Source organism: Kogia breviceps, chromosome 9 (assembly GCF_026419965.1).
Source record: "Kogia breviceps isolate mKogBre1 chromosome 9, mKogBre1 haplotype 1, whole genome shotgun sequence".
Taxonomy (NCBI): domain Eukaryota; kingdom Metazoa; phylum Chordata; class Mammalia; order Artiodactyla; family Physeteridae; genus Kogia; species Kogia breviceps.
The window spans coordinates 86,402,387-86,427,005 of NC_081318.1; the positions used below are offsets into that span (position 1 = coordinate 86,402,387).

Genomic DNA, 24,619 nt, shown 5'->3' on the forward strand with positions numbered 1-24,619 from the left:
GGCATAAGAACTTTTTCTTCTTAAGAAATTTTAGCCGTAATCCAATTAATTCACTTGAAACTTTAATTATAAAGATTCCAACGATAACGTACCATCAATGATGTTTGTTAGAATTGTATTATTCTTAGTAGTGTATTAATATTACTAACGAGGAATACAGTCATGTTGCCATAGTACTCATGTTTTTACTTTTTATAATACCCTTTTATATCCAGTATTTACCTCACTGCATAATAAGAAAACTGATGATCAACTAAAGGATGTTTTAACTCAGAACCACATATCTAAAATATGAAAACAAAAATAAAAAGCAGATGTTCTGAATTTCAGTTCTAAGAATCTTTTTGCCACACGATGCCTTCTACCTTCTTCCTTTAATAATGAGGGGTGATATATATGTGTCTATGTGTGTGCACTTTTACCACTTATCAGAACCCACCATGCACTGTGATATTTATCAATCCTGTAAAAATAACCTTGGAAGTTCAAAAATACATGTATTTGGACACCAGTGTATAAGTCAATTGACTTAAGCTAGACCAAGCAGTATGTGAAATAAGTGAAGCTTCTCTCTAGGAATTTAGTGATTCTTTTTAAAATATAACCAGGCTCTGTGGAACTCCTGTTGATTCCCAGAGGTCTCTAGCCAAGTTGTCATTCACTCCTGTGAAGCCTGCAGCCCTTAAGTATTGCAGATCTCTGCTTCCCTTCAGGTCCTTTACAATCTTTCTCTTCAAACTTTTGCTCTGTATTGTCTAAGCTAATGGTTAAAAATCTCAGTAATTGACCCACAGAATAGTCCATAGGTGCTAATAATTTGATTTACGGTCATTTAATAGGATTTAGCCCTTTACAGAATACTATATAACTTAGAAAAGAATTTTCTTTGTTTGTTTATTCTCTGTTTATTCTGTCTCTTTTCGTTAGAATGTAAGTTTCATGAAGGAAAGGATTCTATTCTATGTTCTTCAAAGATGTATACCAGGTATCTTGAATAGTGCTTGAATATCACATAATACGTGCTCAATTAACATTTTTGGCAAGAATTCCTGGGGGGAGTTCCCTGGCGGTTCAGTGGTTAAGAGTTTGTCTTCCAATGCAGGGGCTGTGGGTTCAATCCCTGGTCGGACAGCTAAGATCCCCCATACCTGGCGGCCAAAAGACCAAAACATAAAGCAGAAGCAACGTGGTAACAAATTAAGTAAAGACTTTAAAAATGGTCCACATCTAAAAAAAAAAAAAAAAAAATCTTAAAAATAAAAATTCATGAGGAATAAACAACTATCCATGATGTCATCTCTGTTCTTTCAGATAAGAGTACTTAACATATAATCCCTCTAAAGAGACTCTATAACCTAGCATATCATGAGAGTTGCCTTTATTGTCAATAATAGAATCTGAGCCTCTTCTGACTCTTTTTAACTCACAGTATTTTCCTCTCCTTACCTTTTTCAGCCAAGTTTCTTGACTAGAGATTGGGTAGATAAGCCCTTTGGAGAGGGTATGTGATCAGCCTCGTGCTGTACCAAGGCTAATCGGGTAGTGCAGTGATAAACTAAGAGGGGGAGGCAGGCACACCAGTGACGTAGCCATTTCTTAGTCCAGAAGGGCAGTGTTTGGAGCAGAGATAGTGCAGAAGAGAAGGATGACATTGTAGAGTTGCAGGGCATAGAATTTGCCAGCTATTTGGAGAGGGAATAAAAGAATGAGGGAGACCTCAACTGTGACCCTGAGGGAAAGTTTCAGGGCATGCATGACAGGAAAAGTGGTGGTGACATTAACAGAGGAACAGGATGGAAATAATATGTTTTCACTATATTTTCCTGAAATGCCAAGTCAGATTTGCTACCCATGAGGGTTGAATAAAGACATTTTCATACATGCAAAGTCTCAAAAATGTTGCTCCCACGCAACTTTTGACAGAAAGTTTCTGACAGTTGTGTTCTGCCAGAATGAGGGAATGGACTACAAAAAGAGATATGGGATCTGGGGAAGAGGGGTTACAACACAGGGAAGAGGCAAGGTGAATCCCAGGATGATGGCAAAAGGTGATCCCAGAATGGCAGCTGTGTGGTAGGCCAACACAGTCTGGATTGGAGCAGGTCAGAAAGCTCCAGGAGAAATTTCTTCAGTAAGATAAACTTGACAAAATATCAAATATATTTGTATATTCTGAGAGGAGATTTGTTTATCCAAGGAGAGGGTTAATTAATTGGAATATTGATCAATATATAGAAATTTGGAAATTAAAATGTTCGATTTAGAGTAAACAAAAAATTACACAAGAATGGGAAATTAATCAGCACAGTACACGGCTCTGCTGGAAATAGATTTACATAGTAGTATTATTATAAATGTTAAATAGTAATCTAACACAAGTTTGTGCTACTGGGAGAATGGGAGAAGGGAAAAAGGAGGAAGTGATGTGAAGAAGTGTGGGCAAAGAGAGCTAAATTTTCATTTTCTTTACCAAGAAACCAATAGTGACTAAAACAAACAAACAAAAAAACAACCAAGAGCCATCATAAGTATTGATAAATTATTTAAAGACATGGAGGTAAAACAAAAGAATCAGCTAAAAGAGTTAAAAGTGTTTACCGCTGGATAAAATGAAAGGGGTGTGTGTGTGTGGGGGGGTGATGACAGTCTACTTAAAAAAAAAAACAGAGTTGTAGAATAACAAACTTTGTAGAAGTGTAGAATCTTTAAAATATCTGTATATGTAACTTTGATAAAAAATAAAAACTAGACTTTGAAAGAAAGCAGAGGAGAAGGGATTAGTCTTAGCAAGATGGATGGATGATTACATTTAAGGATGAAGATAATGCAGATGAAGGAGGTAGAAATTAGGAAACTTTAAGGAATTTTATTTCAGAGTATCTCTTATATTATCAGAAAGAGAATGAGCTAATGTCTTCTGCTGAAAAGTCAAAGCCCTTGAGTATTAGAACATGGTGGGTCAAAGAGGGGAGAAGACACTTATTAAAAGGATTGCCATGCAGCAGTTGAATCAAACTAACATGAGAGCGGGGAGGGAGAGGCATGGACTGGGAATTTGGGATTGGTAGATGCAAACTATTACATTTAGAATGGATAAACAAGGTCCTACCGTATAGTACAGGGAACTATATCCAGTCTCCTGGGATAAACCATAATGGAAAAGAATTTTTAAAAAGAGTGTCTCTATGTGTAACACTGAGTCACTTTGCTGTACAGCAGAGATTGACACAGCATAGTAAATCAACTCTACTTCAATTAAAAAAAACAAAATGAATAAACAAAAACTTGTCCAGCAACAACAACAAAACTAACATTAGAAAGCCTAAATGTGTAGGGTACTTTGTCAGTGAAAGTTCATGGTTTTCTATAGCAGCTGCAGTCTCTGAATGAAATAGCCAATAGGGAACTTGGAGGCTTATTAAGACTTGGAAAATGGTGAAGATGAACCAAAGGAAAGAAGACATTTTAGATTCCCAGTCCCTTAGTAGAAAGGCAAATGAAGTCAAATATGGGGAACATCATGGAAATTAGGAGCTATCAGGAGACTGGAGGTTATAATTAGAAAGAAGAGTGAGAGAAAAGGTTGAGAGATTGAGGTCAAAGATGGGAAGTGCAGCTTTTAAGATTGTAGTGTAGAACTTCTTCAAGCAACAGTGAGGTAGGCGAACCCCCAGTCCCAATAGGCAGCCAGCAACAAGCAGGTCAACAGCAACAGATGACACTGATGCAGCCACAGGGGAGGCTGAATCCCTAAGGCAAAAAGTCAATCACATTGGCCTGAGATGTACGACGTAGATGGAAGAACAACCAGTGAACCAAAGTACTCATCGTCCTTCCAAGAAGAGCACAACCCCAAACACATTTGCTAGAATTTGGTGCCAGCGAGTCACTCTAGTCAAGTCAGCAGCCCTGGAAATTGCCCTTAAGCTTGTGGTCTTATGCTCACATTGTGCTGGGGATGCATTACTGCACTGCAAGCAGTTAATTAATCAAAGCGTGTAGCTTCTGAAATATGCAGATAAATTAGGAAGGAAAATTGAAACCGTGGTATGTGATTTTTCTTAATGATTAGAGTGTGTTCTAAAGAAACAGAGAAACAAATTGATTGCCCAAAACCATGTTAATGTGCTTTTAATTCACAGGGCTAAGCATATAAAAGTCAGGATATTGAAAGTTAAGGTTCTCATAGGAACATTAATTTGACAACATTATGCATACTAGGTGTGGGAGGTTTATATTTTATAACATTAAAAGCAGTAGGGAATATTATAAAATGTGGCTCAGTTAAACAAAATAAAATAACAAATTCAGGGGAAAGTCATTAAACATGACTATGGGGGAAAATTTGTTTTGCAACCCCCACAGAAGGATGTAAAATTTAAGTTTAGAACATAATGCCTTCAAATTTTAAGAAATGTTTTCAATGGAAATTAATCATTTTTACCAAAAATGAATTTTCCTAACACATTGTATATTCTGATATTAGTTTAGGCCTCTCATTTGCAGTCCAGATTTGATCCTAATAGACTAAAAGGAGAACTGACTGGCTATTACATGGCCTAGTTGATAAAGATTTTGGAGAGTGAAAATAAATGTAAGGGTTTAAAATACTTATTGTTTAGTTTATAGAAAATATGGACGATAGTATACATGTGAATAAGCCTGCCAGTGTACTAGTACTTTGTTTACCCATTTGCCTTTTATGTACTTCTGCATAATATTTGCATGCATGCATTATGAAAATTCCAATCTGACATGCAAAATGTCTCATGTAGGTGGCATAGAAAAAGGAAAGAAGCTTAAAGCATACTCGGGGAAGGAAGTATTCCAGAAAACAGACCCACAGCCTTTAATATGTCTCTGTTTTGGTTCCCACCTCACAAACTGGACAGCAGGTCTGGGAGACTGATTTCTCCAGTGGAGCTGTACTGAGCCACAGGCTGCTGTTCCTGTCACCCTGGTCACAGAAGCTGTTTACTCTATAGGTGATGCAGGAAACAAGAGTGTTGGACCCATGCAGTAACGCCTTGGAGTGTGTCACCTCCAGATTCAGTCAGAAGCAAAGGCAATAATGAAAGAAAGAGAGAGAGAGAGAGAGAGAGAGAGAGAGAGAGAGAGAGGGAGTGAGGAAGAGAAAGAGAGAGAGAGAAGGAAGGAGGGGGGAAGGATACTATATTACTAACATAATACTAATTTAATTATAATGATTACTCAATTCTAATTATTATTTAATCATGTCATTTTAAGTAATAATAAAGCTTTTCTTATCCTTTAAATCAAATATAAGCTATTATTTGGCACAAAATTAACAAATGGCAACAACCTCCCCCCCATAAAGGAGCAGATCATGAGAATATAAAGGTAAATTGACATTTTGCTAACATTTCTATTTTCCATTGTATTTTATGTCATAGCAAAGCACTGTACAGAACAATAGAGGTCCATTCATGGAAGAGAGATATGTAAATTCCTGAGCTAGCAGACTCCTGGCCCAATATTCAAGCCACCTCTTCAAAAAGGACACAATGGTCACTGAAAAACCTATGCAGCCACATTCCATGGCAATGAACTCTTTATAAACTTGATGAAGAAAAGTGCTTTGTATGTTTACTTTAATCTTAACCCCCTGCTATTTTCTGTTTCCAAACAAACAGAAGGACAAATGCAAACTGCCAACTCGCAGGATGTACAAACAAGTGTTATTGAATATTCAGAAGTATGGTGGTATTTCTAAAGTTCAGCAACAAATCACTTAGAGTCTTTCTTTTGTTTTTAATTTTCCTTATTCAGGCACCACAAGGCCACATAAGGAGGGTGAGGTTCCTGGAGTGGACTATATTTTCATCACTGTTGAAGATTTTATGGAATTGGAGAAAAGTGGTGCTCTCCTAGAAAGTGGGACTTATGAAGGTAAGCACAGCTCTACTGCTGAATTTATTTCTCATCTCATCACATTTTTCTCCTTTGACTGAAAAGCATTAGAACACCAGATTACTAATGTGCTGTTATTTTGGTTTGAGAGCTTTAATGAGGTCACTTTAGAAGTGCATTTTGTAAAGAAAGATTAAAATATATCTGCGTTATTTCTACTCTTAAGATGCCAAGAGAAATTGTGTATGTACATACCCACTGAAGCATCCTTGTGATCAGGATATCCTGAGGCTAAGCTGTGATCTTCCAGATAAATTATCTTCATCTCTAGATAGAATCTAAAGAGCACAGGGCTTGAGTTCCAGTCCTGTCACTACCTCTGTGTAGTTTTCTCCGTTTACTTCACTTCACTTGCCTCTCATGCAAAATGATGGTGTAGGAAAATATGATCTGTGGATGAACTCCAAAGCTCTACCACAGGTTTCCTTGTGTGCCCGTGTCAAACATGAACAAATGAAATTAAAACCTTGAAGGTGGGACGTATGATTCAGTGGGAAAAGCACTGTAACCTAAGCCAGAATATGCTTCAGTTCCAAACCTGGCTTTACTACTTACGCACTATGAATATTAAGTAACCCAGTGAGTATCTCTGAACCTCAGTAGTCTTATCCATAAAAGAAGAAATGATAGTATTGAAAAATACAAATAAATAACATGTTTGCATGTATATGTTCAAGTAACATCTACATGTATATAGTTTATGTCTAATGAAGTTACAGATCTGTGTCTGTATAACGAAATTTTAAAGTAATATAACTAAAAAACAGTAGAAAATAATACCTTTATTCCTCCGTTACAGTTACTGTATGTGTAAACTATATTTATATGTATTATTACATCCAAAGATGCATCTAGTTTTACTGAACTGCAATAATAGTGAGTGATATTAAAAACAAAACTCATATGCATTGCTGCTTAGCCCATCAAATATCAGAGGTCAACCATGAGCAACTAAACTGGGTTTGTAACAGTTGGCCCTCCTCCTCCTCCTTCATTTACTTGTAGATGTCCAGTGGACTATAGTTATTTAATAACTCAGTATTTTTAAGTCGTTAGAAGTATTAAAATCTCTTTTTACTTCGCATTCCTAAGGCAATTTAGGCTGAGACATGTGCCTAAGTTATGGGTCAGACATTTAGTTGCTTATTTCCACATTCATGGGAAATAGGCAAAAATACCCACGAAAAGAAAATGGTTTTATATGAGTGTTGTTTCTTCTTCTAATTGTCAAAAATGAATGATAGTGAAGACTGATTGAAAATATTATATTTATTTATTGAAGTATAGTTGATTTACAGTTTATATTAGTTTCAGGTTTTCACAGCATAGTGATTCAGTATTTTTATACATTATACTCCATTAAAAGTTATTACAAGATAATGCCTATAATTCTCTGTGCTATGCAATATATTCCTGTTGCTTATCTGTTTTATACATAGCATTTAAATAAAAAAGCTGTGTTGGCTGCCTTAAATTGTATATGAAAAATAACTTATAAATCATAGAAAATAATGATATCAAAGAAGTCAGAGTAAATTAACAATAAATTTTGTAGTATGTTTTCCTGTAGGCTTTGCAACATGATTTAGTGGCATTCATTAGTTTGCATGTCTGCTAATAATAATGCCTTGTATTTAGTTACCGTATTTTAATGTCATGTTTATGTAGCAAAGAACAAATGCCTTAATATCCACGAGCATTCCAAGAGTAGTATGATTAACAAATATGACCTTTCCTTTCTTTTCTTTTTTTTTTTTGTTAAATAAAGATTGTATTTACTGCATAGAAAGTGAAAAAATTAAATCCAATGTTCATGTTAAATTTCCTGTATTCTCATGATAAACTAGATGTCATGAAGTTTAATATCAGTATTAAAAAATAAAGCCTAGCTTAAATTTTAGGTTTCAGTTAAATTTTGAGGGAAATATCCTGAAACCATATAAACAAAACCAAGTTTTGTGAGTCAGGGTGGGTTATCCTGAATCTTCTTCAGACATTTTTGCAGCACTGAGAGTAGAGTTGGCTAAATTGGTGCCAAATTGTTAATCGCCCAAGCATGCATAGAGCTGATCTTTGAATAATAAGGCTGATTTATACATATGACTTTGGGGAATCAATACTATTATTTACAAATACATACTGTGTACTTGGATAAATAAGAAGCTCTTTTCTCAGGTCGCATAACCATCTGGGTGGACACCTAGGGAGCCTTCTCAAATCTCAGAATCTTCAGATTTTCTAACAGTTACAGCTGAGGAACCAGTAGAATTGGCATTCTATTAAAAATCATTGCTGTTCCTTCAGTATCAATCACCAGCTCCAGACTCAGAGCTACCTGAGTTATTTGTGTTATTAATGTGTTATTCATCAAGGAAGCCTAGGGAATGCCTTTTCTGCTGTTGGTGCTTTCAGAATATACAGAGTAACAATCATGTACTACTCAACTAGATTAAGATGGACCTCAGAGCTTTTATGTTTGTCAAACTTTCATGGTATCACTCTCTCATAAAATAATAAAATACCAGTCTCTCTGTTATATGTTCTCCCTTCTGCAGTGTTTTGGGCCATTGTTCTCCTTCCTCCTCCTTGCTAGATCATTCTCATGCTTTCTCAGTACTCTTTAGAGCTCTCAGCCAGACTAGAAAATTCATTTCTGATATCTGTGAATCCACTAAAGAAATTAAAAAGAAATTGAGTTCCTCTGAGCATTAAGGTCACAGACCTGTTAACCATGTAGGATCCTTAAGACTGATATATGTATGTATATACTTCTGTCTTGTTGTCAATAATTCTAATTTTAATCTGGAATTTGTCCTTTGATTAGAAACGAGATAGACTCTCCTGAATTGTAGTTCTGCTTCTTAGAAACTGACCCAAAGTCCTTGCTCCAGAAGAACAATTCTGTTATTACCAGAGGCTGCAAGGAAGGCCTTAATATCCTTGTGTTACCTTCTACAGTTAGGCCACATGGCACTGGGCAGAATTTTAGCAGATTCTTAAAAGGCTTTTTCTGCATCACCAACCCCCCATCTAGTATGAGCACCTCATTTAAGTTTGTTATACAACAGCTGCTAATGGCTCTGCATGTAAATGGCCCAGAGGACTTGACTCTAATGGACCATCAGGTGTTGGTAAAGACTCTTCCATGACTTGGATGACCTCATCTTCATCTTTTCATATTCAGTCAGGTTGAAAATTCAGTTAATATAACAAGGCCTCGTGACAAGCCTGACATAACCTCAAGTAACAGGAAGAACACCATGAACCTTCTTATCAGGACTGGAGATGTAGGCTTCATGTGAAACACAGACCACAGAGCTCTGTGGATGAATGCAGACAATTCCTTTGGGATTAAGGTCACATGCAGGTATAAATGTGACACTGCGAGGTAGAATCAAATAAGTAGGTTTGGTAATCTAAAGGTTAAGTACTCTAAGTACATGGAAGGAAGCAGTGCCCTTGAGAACTGTCTGAAGTGCTAAATTACCCAGTGATCTAAATCCATGAATCCTGCCTGACCTACTTCTTCCAGTTGTCTGGAATGCTACATTCATGGTTTCACTGACCTCTCACACTGCCTCACCCTGAGTTCTGAATGACATCTTTAACAAACCCATGTCCCCTGAGCTGCACCTGGACTCTTATTTCATTTAATTCATCGAGTGAGATCATCCACAGTCATATTCCAGAGCAGCAGTTCTGTTGTAACATTTGCTATCATATTTTGCTGTTCTACTTTTAAATCGAAGCAAAGCTATTTTTCTATCTATTGAAGAAACCCTTAAAGTTTCTTAAAGTTAAAGGTTTTCTTTAAATAGATGTAGGCTCAGTTGTAATAGTCCTTCAATTTTTAAGAGGACCAAATCAAACCCAGCAAGTTATTAGGGCATCTGCAGAATATAGTGCAAATATGGCTCTCACCTTCACCTTGATGCTGTCGTTTCTCCTACTCATGGACCCTAATGTATATGGACTTGAGCCAAATGTCAACAGCCCACATAGTTTCTTAAACAATTTTATTACAAGGACGCTGAAATTCAAGTTTTCTCACAACTGTACATAAATGAGTGCTGTTCTTCCTGGTATCGCACATACAATCCTATAAAATTTTAAGTATTAGGGACAAATAATTTTCTAGGAAAATAAGCCGATTACTCCTATGATGAGAGAAGAGATACAACAAATTTTACATAAATCCATTTAATTTTACTAACTAAAATCCACATCCACTTTTTTTAGTATGACCTTGGTGCATTTATTATTGAAATTTTGAATCTCTATTTCCAATCAAGATAGCACTGGTGACAGAGAGATGCTCAATCCAATAAAAAAATCATTATTAGCACTATAAATAGCCTTCAGAAAAACCATTCTTCTATCAGTCCAAGTTTCTATCCACTGAAATGTAAATATTTCCTGAAGGACAGATCAATGCTTCAATTGATGCTAATATTGCTGTCATTCCAGGAGACCAAAAAAGAGATAAAATGTCATTGTTTCTCTTTCCCTTATACTCTGTTACAAGAGAAAATTTTTACTATGTAAGTAATAACCTCCACAACAACAGTAGATTCTTGGAACTTGCAGTTAAAAGGGTCCAGCGATTTTTACATATTGTAAGATTTTTTTTCTTTTGATATTTCCTTCTTTTTCTTTCTCTTGGAAACTTTCCTATTGTGGAAGATTCTAAGCCGTGCATTTGGGTGTTCATTTTAGAAACACTAAACACTTGCACATAAAATTCAGTATGTGTTTATTTGACCAGTAAAGGAAAAACATATTGAGTGAAGTTTTACACCCCTTTGAGATCTTACAATGCCAGAGGTTTTTTGTAAGTGGTTCATTATGTGTTCAAAGGTATTTGCAGAGAGCATATGATTTTTGCATGCTGCTTTGCTCCTGTGTAAGGCATGAAGACTGGAAGTGTTATTGTGCATTAAAATGTGATAAAATTCCCTCTTGGTTTGGGACTTTTGTAAGCCCAGCTTTTTCCAAAGTATGTCATGCAAATGCCTATTTCTAAGTACTTTTTTTTCCCAAAAGGAACTAGAAGGAGCAGACCAATCAATTAATTAACTAATTTAATATTATCATATAAATTATAACTTAAAGTCTGAAGTCAAGGAAAATAAAATGACTTGTTTACTATTACCTAAACTGCAATATTAACCAGTTTCCTGTTAGTTCTATTTTTTTTTTGTTCAGTGTACCTGAAAGGAACAGGACCAAACTTTTTGGAGTATATCGTTAAAATAAAGCCAGTATTCATGGGCATAAGGCTCACTTCTTTGACTCTCTCACAACCCATAATGATATTAGGTAAAGCTGAAGATTCCAAAACTGTGATATTTGGGGTTTCCTTAATTTCCCTCAAGCTTGTGTCTTTAATTACAATGATTTTCTAACTCCTGTACACATCCTTTATAAATTTTTATCTGAAACAAATTGAGATTTCACATGAAATAAATATCATGCTCCTCATTTAGTGGGAAGGAAAACTGTATGACTTTAAAATTTTTACTTATATTTATTTCTCTTCACTACTTCAACAATCAGAACCTATTTGCCTTTGCTGATTGGGTGAATATTTTCACCTCTGAGTTGTTTTTCTGAGAGGACAAAAATGGATAACAATATAGATAATAAATATTTTATAATGTTTATTTGTGTATTGCTGCAGCTGTGAATATATATTGAAAAATATTTAATGGATCTTACAATTCCATGACTATCAAAGACAGTAAATTCACTCATTCCACACCATCAATTCTTGATCAAATTGATTACAGCAGTCCTCTGCATGAGAGTTCATGTTTCTCTAAAATAACATCAACATAGTGATGATCAATGGCTCTTGCCATTAGTCTTAGATTAGACATACAGACCTTCCTAAAGGAGAAGTTTCATTTACACCAGTCATTCTCAGTGATGCCCTAATGTCCCCTTCCTGTCAAACTTTTTTCAGAGATTCGTTTCATACATTAGTTATTTGAAAACTATAACCGAACATCCTACTCTACAAAAGCTATTTTTATATCTGAATTTCAAATCTGAAAAATAGAACTTCCTGAGACATTCTTTCCTTATATTTTCCATATTTCTGATCTAAGAGATGGTGGAGTCTAGAATCTGATTAACCACAGATCTTTTATTTCTCTCAGGGGTAACAGAAATTATCAAAAAATAGGAAAGCTGTGTCCTAATTTTTATTACTAAATACTTTATTTCAGAACATTGATCTCAATCTCCAACAAAGTTACAGTACATGTAGATGGTTTTATGAATTGTTTTTATAAACTGCAACTTTCATTCATCCTGTGTACAAAACAATATCTGAAACTTTGAGGCTTCCATTGATCATGCGGCAAAGTATACAGATGTATTGAGTGCTTTGACTAAAAATTAGTCAAACTGTAACTGAAGTAACAGTTCTCAAAAATACCCTGCTGTCCTTATATTTAAAAGCAATCATGTTGTATAAGATTCATCCCATATGAAAGCTCTTCCTTGTTGAAGGCTTCAAACTCTGACAGTTGTGGAAAATCATTCATAACATTCAGTTAAAATTTAATATGCCGAAGCAGTTAGTCCCTCTTTATATAATAATTGGCTCTGTTAGATCTGTTATGGGCTGTATATGTATGTATGTAACAACCAGATAAAATTAGGATCAAGTGGTCAACATATCTTGTCTGCATGGGATTTTCTCCATAGAAATTAATTGTTAAGGACACTAAAAGTATGAATTTTTAGGGCTCAGTAAAAACAGAAATTGATCCTTGTTATTAGTTATAACAAAATGGGAAGTTTTACTTATACTGTCGTCAGCCTATTTATATTAGCTATGCTGGCTTCCTTTCTGTTCCTCAAACAGAACAAGCACGTTCTCATCTACCTGGGATCTTGAATTTGTCATTTCATTTTCCTAGACTACTTGTCTTCCAAGTAACCACATATTCCTTTTTCTCACTTTGAGATATTCATCTAAGAATCTTCAGGAAACCCTTACCTGACAACCTTATCCAAAATAACACCTGCTGACATTCTCCATTCCCTTCCTCTGATTTATTTTCTTTATTGTACTGACTATAACTGAAAATGCATTCTATGTCCATTTGTTTATTTGATTATTGTCAGTGTCCACCCACTAGAATGTAGACTTCTCAAGAGGTCAGATAATTTGAAACACTGCTCATTCTTGAGCTTAAAATGGTTCTGGTACCTAGGAAGCACTCAATGAATATAAATTGAATGAATGCCCAACTTCTTTCCTTGAACCAAACAATGGGAACCCCTTAATCCCTATGTAGAAGTTCAAATAGAATTGAAACCCTGGAACACATCTACTTCCTAATTCAAAATGCTCTAGGTCAGAAGTTTAGAGCTGCAGCATCAATTTGGCTTCAGAATCTTGTCCTAGATTACCTTGTATTATAATTGTAATCATTTTTGTTCTTGTCTTAAATCTCGTTGTTAACCTCATGGGTCCCTGTTCTGAGTTCCCATACCTGTTTTTCTCTCAATATCCTCTACACTGTAACACTTACTCCAGAATATATTTCTTATCTTTCTATGGCCATTCCTTGTAGTCTGGTTTTCACTGCAGTGATTCATTGTTGGTCAGGTTTTCCGAACTCAAAGCCTAGTAAACTTAGTCAACAAAATGGTATCTTCCAGTAAACCTCCCCCACCCCACCAGCTCCATCTCCCAAGTTCCATTGACAGTACCACCTACATACTTCTTGAACTAATGATAATTACCCTGTCCTATAACTCCTGTCTTTGTTCATGCTTGCTTTAATCTTTTTCAAGTCTTACAAAGACTTTCTTGATTTCTGTACCTCTAGTATAGAAAGTCAGTAGAGAGTTGGAGAACAGAAGTAATGAGGCCAAACCTACAGGAGAGATAGAAAGGTTCTGGGATATATTGGAAAATATGCAAATTCAGAATGTTATTTTAAAACAAAAGAACTAGTATGTGTGTTCTCTCAATAAAGAAATGTGAAGGCATTCTAATTAACATGGATATATGGTACTTGGAATTTATTAGGTATTTCCCTAACATTTTCTGGCTGGTTTTCAATAAAGTATAAGGGAGCATGAGTTTGTTTATTATTCTTTTATTCTTAGGAGACTTAATGGAAAGGAAATGAAAATACAATTTTATTCAATTATTAATTATACATTGCTAATAATTTCTAACTCCCACTTCACCTTTCTCTGTCTCTCTTTCTCTTTTACATTAGGATGACTTCTTTAAATTTTCTTACAATAGGTGAAAGTTTGATTCCTTTCACCAAACAGTTAATGGGTACAATGATAATTCTGAAAAATTTATATTTTAAATTTCATTACTGACGGTAAACCAAATACTTAACACAACATAAAGAGTCAATAAGCAAAAAAGTTTTAAACCATATATAGGAAGCTCAAACTGACATGAACCTTATGATAGGTAAATAAAAGGTAAAGACTTGATTTAAATTTTTCCACTGAGATTTCTTTCTTTTACTCCCCTACCTCCATGACATATCTGAGGATATTACAGCAGGGGACATGCATTTACCTAGAGAAACCTGTCCTTTGGCATTGTGACCTGGTATTGGAGGGTGCTGTTTCCCAAAAGGATCTGTTCCCTCTGGGCTAGCCCATCAGAACAGAAAGGTTCTCCAGGCCAGACCCCTCATGACCCTTCCCAGAAGGACTGGTTACTTCTGACTTTGCTCCCACTCTCTGAGGGTGAAGTCAGTCGTTTCCATAAAACTTCCAGAGATAAATCTTCTGATGCAGCCATCTGGTTTCCCTGGAGATGAAGCAAGTATTATTATACTTGAAGTGAAGCATAACCCACTGCAACAAGGGCATTTCCTATCATTTCTACCTTCAAGTATGTGCACATTTTGCAAATAATATTTACAGATTTGGTAACTTTAACTTCTTTCCTCCCTCTTCCCCTATCTTCCCTCAATTTAATAAGAGCCTCTCATTTAGGGTAAAATGTAGCAGCAAATTAGAAGATGTGTGCAATGGTTTATGTGAGGGAAGGAGGGGAGAGAGTGAAGACTCCTAGAGGCCAGCATGCTGACAGCCTCACAGGGATTTAGGACGGTGGAAAAGTAAAAAAAATGTACAGATGAAATTTAAAAACCAGAGTCGTCTAGGGTCATTTGTTACAGTGGGAACACTCATCAGTCTCCCAGATGACAGCAGAGTATTGCAACCCAGCACAGCTATTGATTTTCCTAATAATGACCCTGAGCTATCCAGAAAAGGTTAAGGTATATGCAAAAACATAATATTTGAGAAAGCTTTGCTTCAAAGGTGATTAAAATTTAAAAGTTTGAACTTCTAAATGGGCAAGATTAGAATATTCACCTAAATAGAATACTATACTCCCTGAAAATGCCAAGAGAATGGAACACATATCTTGTTATAGAATATTTTAACTATCTTCTGTCTAGAAGCAATTTATAATATGCATTCAAATTTATATTCAAATTACATGATTAAACTATCGATAATTAATTTATGAATGTATTCTATAAATACAGATAAACCTGATGTTCTTATATGCCCCAAACATTCTAGGCACATATAAATATACTTTAGAAAAATGACTAGATTGTAATGAAGTTGGAAACAACATATTCTTTGGCCCCAATAATGTTTGTTATTTTTTGAATATGTTAGATTTAAAATAGATCTATAAAACTATTAGTGCATTACCAAACTGTTAAAATCAATGTATTAATAAAATGCACATTTACAAGTTCATCTGCTCTTTTTTAAATCTTAACATACTAGTTTGTAGATTTTTTTTTTTCACTTTTTGAGACACCGACCTGTCCCCCAGGAATCTTAAGGAGTGATAACTGCAGGCTACTTTTTCAAAGCCTATATTTACAACTTGGGGGGTAAATAATACATTGTTATCTTGGTTTATTTTCATGAAAAGTTCACCTTCAGAGAGTGTTATATATACTCATCTTAGAAGCAAAACATATTAATCAGAAGTTAAAGATATCCTACATTGGGAAGCTTTCTTGCAATGTTATGTTATCATGTTTTTCCTTCACGTTCTTGGTCTTGCCTTTGCACTAACCTTCATTTTAGTACTCTTCTTGCTTGTTTTCCTTTTAATATTTAGCTCCTGTCATATTTTTATTCTCTCACACTTTAGATTTTCTTTTTGGTGATCTTTTAAGGGTTTTGTTAGCAGCCCAATGACACTATTCTCTTTCTCTTTTCTCTGTTCTCTTTCTTTATTCTTGCTTTGTTTATCTTTTGATTTCTCCTGAAAATTGAGAAGACTACATGGAATCTCAGCTGTATTCCTACTCTATGTCCTAAAAATATTCCTCTTTTAGGATATGCTACATTTTGTACTTCAAATGGTTTTAGATCTTGATTCTGGATCTTACATTTCAATTCTTTTTTTTTTTTTTAACCTGTATAGCTATAAGGAACAACGAGAATAATGGAGATGATATTTATAAATGTTCCCACAAGGCAATAACTTGTTGAGTAGAGTGGAAATTTAACTAAAATGACTTCTCTGTCCTGCATAGGAAGCAACACTGTGTTAGAATGTGTTAGAAATGGGCATGCTCGTGGGAGTTTTGTTCAAACACAAGTTGTATGGTTTGGCATGGTGTATGTCTAAAAACTGATGTAATTTACCCCAATTCACTACACTTTTCATGTTATTCAATAAGTTCAATGGTATATTGGAATCTGCCCTCTTGGCAAATGGGTCCTACATACTTAATATTTGCTTGAATGGAAAAAATTATTTCAATTGATATATATCTCATTTTCTCTTTATAATTTAATAAATTATATCATATCCCTGTAGTTTAGAAAATATAACATTTTCTTCTTCTATTATTCTTTCATCTTCAAATCCTTATGCTATTATCTACACAGGCCTTCTTAGTAGTAATTAGGAGGCTATTAGGGGGAATAAAAATGTTTGTCTCTGATTATATGAAAATACTGAGCTAACAAAGGAAGAGAAGCACTGTATTTTCATTTATTCTTTTTTTCTTATTTTATTTATTCTTTAATTTAAAATGTTACTTCATTTTTAAACCATCCCCTGTGAATACTCATTCTCATCTCAGAGAAACACATCCCATGTATTCTTGTTGCTTATTACTTTCTATTGAGTATTCTTACAGTTACCATTGATTTAATTCTATTATATGTAATTTGAGACCACACTTGCTCCTTGGTAGACTCCAATAACTTCTTATTATAGAATTGGATTCAAAAATAATATTTAATAGAATTGTTTATATCCTTCCAACATGGGTTTGCAGTAACTTGAAAAGTATTTTTGTTTATGTGTTTCATTTAAGTTTTACATAACTCCTCTATTAATGAAAAAATGCATCCTCATGACATCTATTTTTCATAAACAATAGAAGTAGAAATCATATAAGAGAGTAGAACATTCCCAAGAGTGCATGAAAGTAGATCACGGCGGCCTCAAAATAAGAAAATATTGATCAAGATCTTGCCAAAGGTAACAAAATACATTAAAAGTGAGCATGAAAATATTGAGGCAGCAGGTTGAAAAGCTAGTGTTTGGGTTTTAAAGGGAAGATGCTGGCGTAGGCGGACTATCAGGTTGCTAGAGAGGGAATTGACTTTGACAGACCTTGCTAAGGCAGGGTGGATTCAAGTCCTAGAACAGTCATTTGCAACTTTTTTGTGCTAGCAATGTACTTTCAAGTACAAGAATTATTGGCACTTGAAGGAATTAAACAGAAGTATAGTACTGCAATGTCCAGAACTAGGTGATTGTCTGATGGAGTTGTTTGCATCCAAGCTGCGCCTGAGTGTTCCGAACAGTTTTGGTCTCTTTGATGTCAACTAAATCATACCACCATGCCCATCATATTTTCTGAAAAATAACACTGGAACAGGATCTGTCTCATTTGCAGCCAAAAAAGAAAAAGGTCTAAAAGTGTATTAAAATACAAAGGATAGCTAGTGAAGGCCTGGCTGCAGTACTCCAGAGAAACAAGGCATTGGTGGGGAAAAACTGTGGCCTAGAGAAAGCCAAGAATTACTTGTTCAAGTATGCATTTGAGGCCTAGGAATTGCAAAGCCAAATGCTAATCTTGGATTTGTATTGAACTTCGTGTTGGACTGAAAGGGCTCTAGGATTACATGAGCACTGTGTTTAAATGACTGATGAGTGGGACATCATAGAGAAATGAGACTTGTTCTGTGTGACCTTAAAGAGTGGGACTAGGACAAATAATAGATAAAGAGACAAAGATTGTGGTCAGATATAAAGAAATACTATCTAATAACCAGGGATGATGAAATAATAAACTCATTGTGTTGGTAAATAGTTGCTGGGATTGCCAAACATGAGCTAAGAACTCTCTTGTAGGGTTGTTCTAAATGGGATACACAAATGGATAAATACTTAGGCTGAAATAACTATGACATCAAAAGATCAAAAACAGTACCAGATGTGATGATTAATTTATGTGTCAATTTGACTGGACCTTGGGATGCCTAGATATCTGGTTAAACATTGTTTATGGGTGTGTCTACAAACATGTTTCCAGAATAGATAAGCATTTTAATTGGTGAGTTCAGTAAAGCATATTGGCCCTCCCCAAGTACCAATCAACATGTTGAGAGCCTGAGTAGAAAAAAGAGGTGAAGGAAGATTGAATTTGCTCTCTGCCTGACAGAGTTGGACATCCACCTTCTCCTAACACTTGGTGCTCCTGGTTTTTAGGCCTATGTATCCTATTTGTTCTTTCTCTAGGTAATCCGGACTAATACACTAGGCTTCATGCATTTAATATGCTATCTGTAATTTTCACAATGTTTCTTCCATGAAAGTATTATTTTAATGCTTTTTACAAGGAGGAAACTGAAGCTCAAAGATGTTTAGTAATTGTAAGAAGTCTCTCAGGTAGTAAATGACAAAATTGAAATTGCTTCTAGCCTTGTTTGACACAAAGTCTGTGCTTGAAGGAACATTTACCCATTGGGAAAGTATTCAGTCAATGTAATGTAAGGCCTAATTAGGAAAATAATTTCCTTTACAATAGCACCAAAAAGATAAAATACTTAAAAAACTAAACTAAGGAAGTGAAAGACCAGTATACAGAAAACTACAAAACATTGATGAAAATATTTTAAAAACACATAAACAAATGGAAAGATATTCCATATTCATCAATTTTGGAAGATTTAATATTGCTAAAACATCCAAACTATCCAAAGTGATCTACAGTTTCAGTGCAATCCCCATCAAAATCCCAATATCATTTTTTACAAAAGTAGGAAAAAACAATTTTATAATTCACGTGGAACCACAAAAGACCACCAATAGCCAAATCAATCCTTAGAAAAAAGAATGATGTTGGGGGCATCGCTCTTCCTGATTTCAAAATACGTAAAAATGTTAAAAGAATCAAACAGCATGGTACTGGCATAAAGACAGACATATATACCAACAGAACTGAATAAAGGTCCCAGAAATAAATCTACACATATATAGTTAACTGATGTTTGACAAGGGTGCGAAGAATATAAAGAGTAAAGGATGGTTTCTTCAACAAATGGTTCTGGGAAAACTCAATATCCGTATGTAAAAGAATGAAATTGGACCATTATCTTTTTTTTTTTTTTTTAATTTACTTTATTTTTGGCTGTGTTGGGTCTTCGTTGCTGCGCACAGGGTTTTTCTAGTTGTGGCAAGCAGGGGCTACTCTTCGTTGCAGTGTGCAGGCTTCTCATTGCGGTGGTTTCTCTTGTTGTAGAGCACGGGCTCTAGGCACACGGGCTTCAGTAGTTGTGGCATGCGGGCTCAGTAGTTGTGGCTCACAGGCTCTAGAGCACAGGCTCAGTGGTTGAGGCATACGGGCTTAGTTGCTCCTCAGCATGTGGGAATCTTCCCAGACCAGAGCTCGACCCCATGTCCCCTGCAATGGCAGACAGATTCTTAACCACTGCACTACCAGGGAAGTCCTTGGACCATTATCTTATACACAAAAAATAACTCAAAGTGGATTAAAGAATTAGACATATGATTTGAAACTATAAAACTGTGAGAAGAAAACATAGGGGGAAAGCTTCATGACATTGATCCTGGCAATTTCATGAATGACACCAAAAGCCCAGGCAACCAAAACAAAAAAACAAGTGAGACTACATCAAACTAAAAACCTGCACAGCAAAGGAAACCATCAGCAGCATGAAAAGGCAAACTATTGAATAGGAGAAAATATTTTCAAATTATATATCTGATAAAGGGCTATATCCAAAATATATGAAGAACTCATACAACTCAATAGCAAAAAAACAAAAACAAACAAACAAACAAAAACACTGATTTAAAATGGGTAGATCTGAATAGACTTTTTTCCAAAGAAGACATACAGATGGCCAACAGGTACATGAACAGATACTCAGTGTCGTTAATCATCAGGAAAGTGCAAATCAAAACCACATGAGATATGACCTCACACCTTTTGCAATGGCCATTATCAAAAAGATAAGACATAACAAGCACTGAGGAGCTGGAGGAATCAGTCTCCCTGACTTCAGACTATACTACAAAGTTACAGTCATCAAAATAGTATGGTACTGGCACAAAAACAAAAATATAGATCAATGGAGCAGGATAGAAAGCCCAGAAATAAACCTATTCACCTATGGTCAATTAATCTGTGACAAAGGAAGCAAGACTATGCAATGGAGTAAAGACAGTCTCTTCAATAAATGGTGCTGGGAAAACTGGACAGCTATATGTAAAAGAATGAAATTAGAACATTCTTTAGTACCATACACAAAAATAAACTCAAAATGGAATAAAGACCTAAATGTAAGACTGGATACTATAAAATACTTAGGGGAAAATATAGACATAATACTCCTTACATAAATCACAACAATATCTTTTTTGATTTATCTTCTAGAGTAATAGAAATGAAAACAAAAAATAAACAAATGGACCTAATTAAACTCAAAAGCTTTTGCACAGCAAAGGAAGACATAAACGAAAGGAAAAAAAAAAAAAAAAACACAGAATGGGAGAAAATATTTGCAAACAATGCAACCGACAAGGGATTAATCTCCAAAATTTACCATCAGCTCATACAGCTCAATATCAAAAAAAACCCCAAAAAACAAACAAAAAAAAATCCAAAAACTGGGCAGAAGTCTTAAATAGACATTTATCCAAAGAAGACATACAGATTGCCAAAGAGGCACATGAAAAGATGCTCAACATAGCTAATTATTAGAGAAATGCAAATCAAAACTACTATGAGGTATCACCTTACACGGGTCAGAATGGCCATTGTCAAAAAGTCTACAAACAATAAATGCTGGAGAGGGTGTGGAGGAAGGGGAACCTCTTGCACTGTTGGTAGGAATGTAAATTGGTACAGTCATTATGGGAAACAGTATGGAGGTTCCTTAACAAACTAATATTAGAGTTACCATATGATGCAGCAACCCCACTCCTGGGCATATATCCAGAGAAAAACCTGGCTCAAAAAGATACATGCACCCCAATGTCATTGCAGCACTGTTTATAATAGCCAAGACATGGAAACAACCTAAATGTCCATGGACAGATGAATGGATAAAGAAGACGTGGTACATAGGTACAATGGAGTATAACTCAGCTATTAAAAAGAATGAAATAATGCCAATTTCAACAACATGGGTGGACCTGGAGATTATCATACTAAGTGAAGTAAATCAGACAGAGAAAGACAAATATCATACAGTCTCACTTATATGCGGAATCTATTAAAAAAATGACACAAACAAATTTATTTACAAAACAGAAACAGACACACAGACTTAGAAAATGAACTTATGGTTACCAGCAGGGAAGGGTTAGGGGGAGGGATAGATTGGGAGTTTGGGATTGACATGTATACACTACTATATTTAAAATAGATAACTAATAAGGACCTACTGTATAGCACAGGGAACTCTGTTCAATACTCTGTAATAACCTAAATGGGAAAGGAATTTGAAAAGGAATAGATACATGCATATGTATAACTGAGTCACTCTGCTCTACACCTGAAACTAACACAACATTATTAATCAACTATACTCCTATGTTAAATAAAAATTTTAAAAAAGAAAATGGAAAAAATAAATTTAAAACGTTAGTGGATTTGGAAAAGAAAAGAAAGAAGCATTGGCAAGGATGTGGCCATGCTCATCCTTGCTCTGTTGGTGGGAATTGTAGCCACTGTAGAGAATAGTATGGAGTTTCCTCAAAAGATTAAAAATAAAATTTCCATATGATCCAACAATTCTACTTCTGGGTATTTTTCAGAGAAGAACAAAAACATTAACTTGAAAAAATATCTGCACCCCCGTATTCCTTGCACCATATTTACAATAACCAGAATATATGGAAGAAACCTAAGTATCAATTGATGGAAGAATGGATAAAGAATTTGAAATACAGGGCTTCCCTGGTGGCGCAGTGGTTGAGAGTCCGCCTGCTGATGCAGGGGACATGGGTTCATGCCCTAGTCTGCAAAGATCCCACATGCCACAGAGAGGCTAGGCCCGTGAGCCATGGCTGCGGAGCCTGTGCTCCTTAACGGGAGAGGCCATGACAGTGAGGGGCCCACTACTGCAAAAAAAAAAAAAAAAGAATTTGAAATACACACACACAGAGGAATATTATTCAGTCATAAACAAATAATGAAATCTTGGCCATTCACAACAACATGGACGAAACTTGAAGACATTATGCTAAGGGAAGTAAATCAGACAAAGAAAAATACCGTATGAACTCTCTTACATGTATAACCTAAAATAAATTTTTTTTTTAACAAAACCAAACAAGCTTATAGATACAGAGAACAGATTGGTGGTTGCCAGAGGCAAGGGTTGCTGGTGGGAAAAATGGGTGAAGTCAAAAGGTAAAAAAAAAATTAATACAGTGAGCAATAATTTTGGAAGACAGGGATCAAGGGTAGGAAAGAAAGAACAAAGGTTTATTGACTTAATCAAATTTTGTTGTAATCGTCTTTTTATATGTCTTTCCAACTGGGCTTTAAGCCCTTTGCTTCAGGGAGAGTTTCTTATTTATATTTATAGGCCTAAAACCCATAGTAGCTGGCACACAGTAATCAATAAATTGCCTTGGAAGGTGGGGAAAAAAGAGTTAATCAGCAAAATACATAAGGAACTCCTACAACTCAAGAGAAACAAAAAGCAAAAAACTAATAACCCAATTTAAAATGGGTTAAGGACTTAAATAGACATTTCTCCAAAGGAAACATACAAATGGCCAACAGGTATATGAAAAAATGCTAAATGTCACTAATCAGCAGGGCTATGCTTAACTACTAATGAATGGACTATATGGTGCTGTGTTCATACACAGGACATTTTTTTTAAACATCTTTATTGGAGTATAATTGCTTTACAATGGTGTGTTTGTTTCTGCTGTATAACAAAGTGAATCAGCTATATGTATACATATATACCCATATCCCCTCCCTCTTGAGTCTACCTCCCACCCTCCCTATCCCACCCCTCTAGGTGGTAACAAAGCACTGAGCTGATCTCCCTGTGCTATGTAGCTGCTTCCCACTAGCTATCTATTTTACATTTGGTAGTGTATATATGTCCATGCCACTCTCTCACTTTGTCCCAGCTTACCCTTCCCCCTCCCCGTGTCCTCAAGTCCATTCTCTACATCTGCATCTTTATTCCTGTCCTGCCCCTAGATTCTTCAAAACCATTTTTTATTTTTTTTTAGATTCCATATATATGTGCTAGCATACCGTATTTGTTTTTCTCTTTCTGACTTACTTCACTCTGTATGACAGACTCTGGGTCCATCCACCTCACTACAAATAACTCAGTTTCATTTCTTTTTTATGACTGAGTAATATTCCATTGTATATATGTGCCACATCTTCTTTATCCATTCATCTGTCAATGGACACTTAGGTTGCTTCCATGTCCTGGCTATTGTAAATAGTGCTGCAGTGAACACTGTGGTACATGACTCTTCTTGAATTATGGTTTTCTCAGGGTATATGCCCAGTAGTGGGATTGCTGGTCATATGGTAGTTCTATTTTTAGTTCTTTAAGGAACTTCCATACTGTTCTTCATAGTGGCTGTATCAATTTACATTCCAACCAACAGTGCAAGAGGGTTCCCTTTCTCCACACCCTCTCCAGCATTTATTGTTTGTAGATTTTTTGATGATGGCCATTCTGACAAGTATGAAGTGATACCTCATTGTAGTTTTGATTTGCATTTCTCTAATGATTAGTGATGTTGACCATCCTTTCATGTGTTTGTTGGCAGTCTGTATATCTTCTTTGGAGAGACATCTATTTATGTCTTCTGCCCATTTTTGGATTGGGTTGTTCGTTTTTGTGATATTGAGCTGTGTGAGCTGCTTGTATATTTTGGAGACTAATTCTTTGTCAGTTGCTTCATTTTCAAATATTTTCTCCCATTCTGAGGGTTGTCTTTTCGTCTTGTTTATCCTTTCCTTTGCTGTGCAGAAGCTTTTAAGTTTCATTAGGTCCCGTTTGTTTATTTTTGTTTTTATTTCCATTTCTCTAGGAGATGGATCAAAAAGGATCTTGCCGTCATTTATGTCATAGAGTGGTCTGCCTATGTCTTCCTATAAGAGTTTTATAGTGTCTG

At 35.4% G+C, this 24,619-nt stretch overlaps 1 protein-coding gene across 11 annotated transcripts in view; it reads left to right on the top strand.

The window, feature by feature from the left end:
- The window catches only part of MAGI2 (membrane associated guanylate kinase, WW and PDZ domain containing 2), a 1,353,221-nt gene that overhangs the window by 747,694 nt on the left and 580,908 nt on the right, over positions 1–24,619 (top strand). For all 11 annotated transcript variants that reach the window (XM_067042757.1, XM_067042759.1, XM_067042752.1 and 8 more), the window contains one exon: positions 5,791–5,910. In XM_067042757.1, the coding sequence (XP_066898858.1) occupies positions 5,791–5,910 (120 nt within the window). The remainder of the gene's footprint in view (positions 1–5,790; positions 5,911–24,619) is intronic.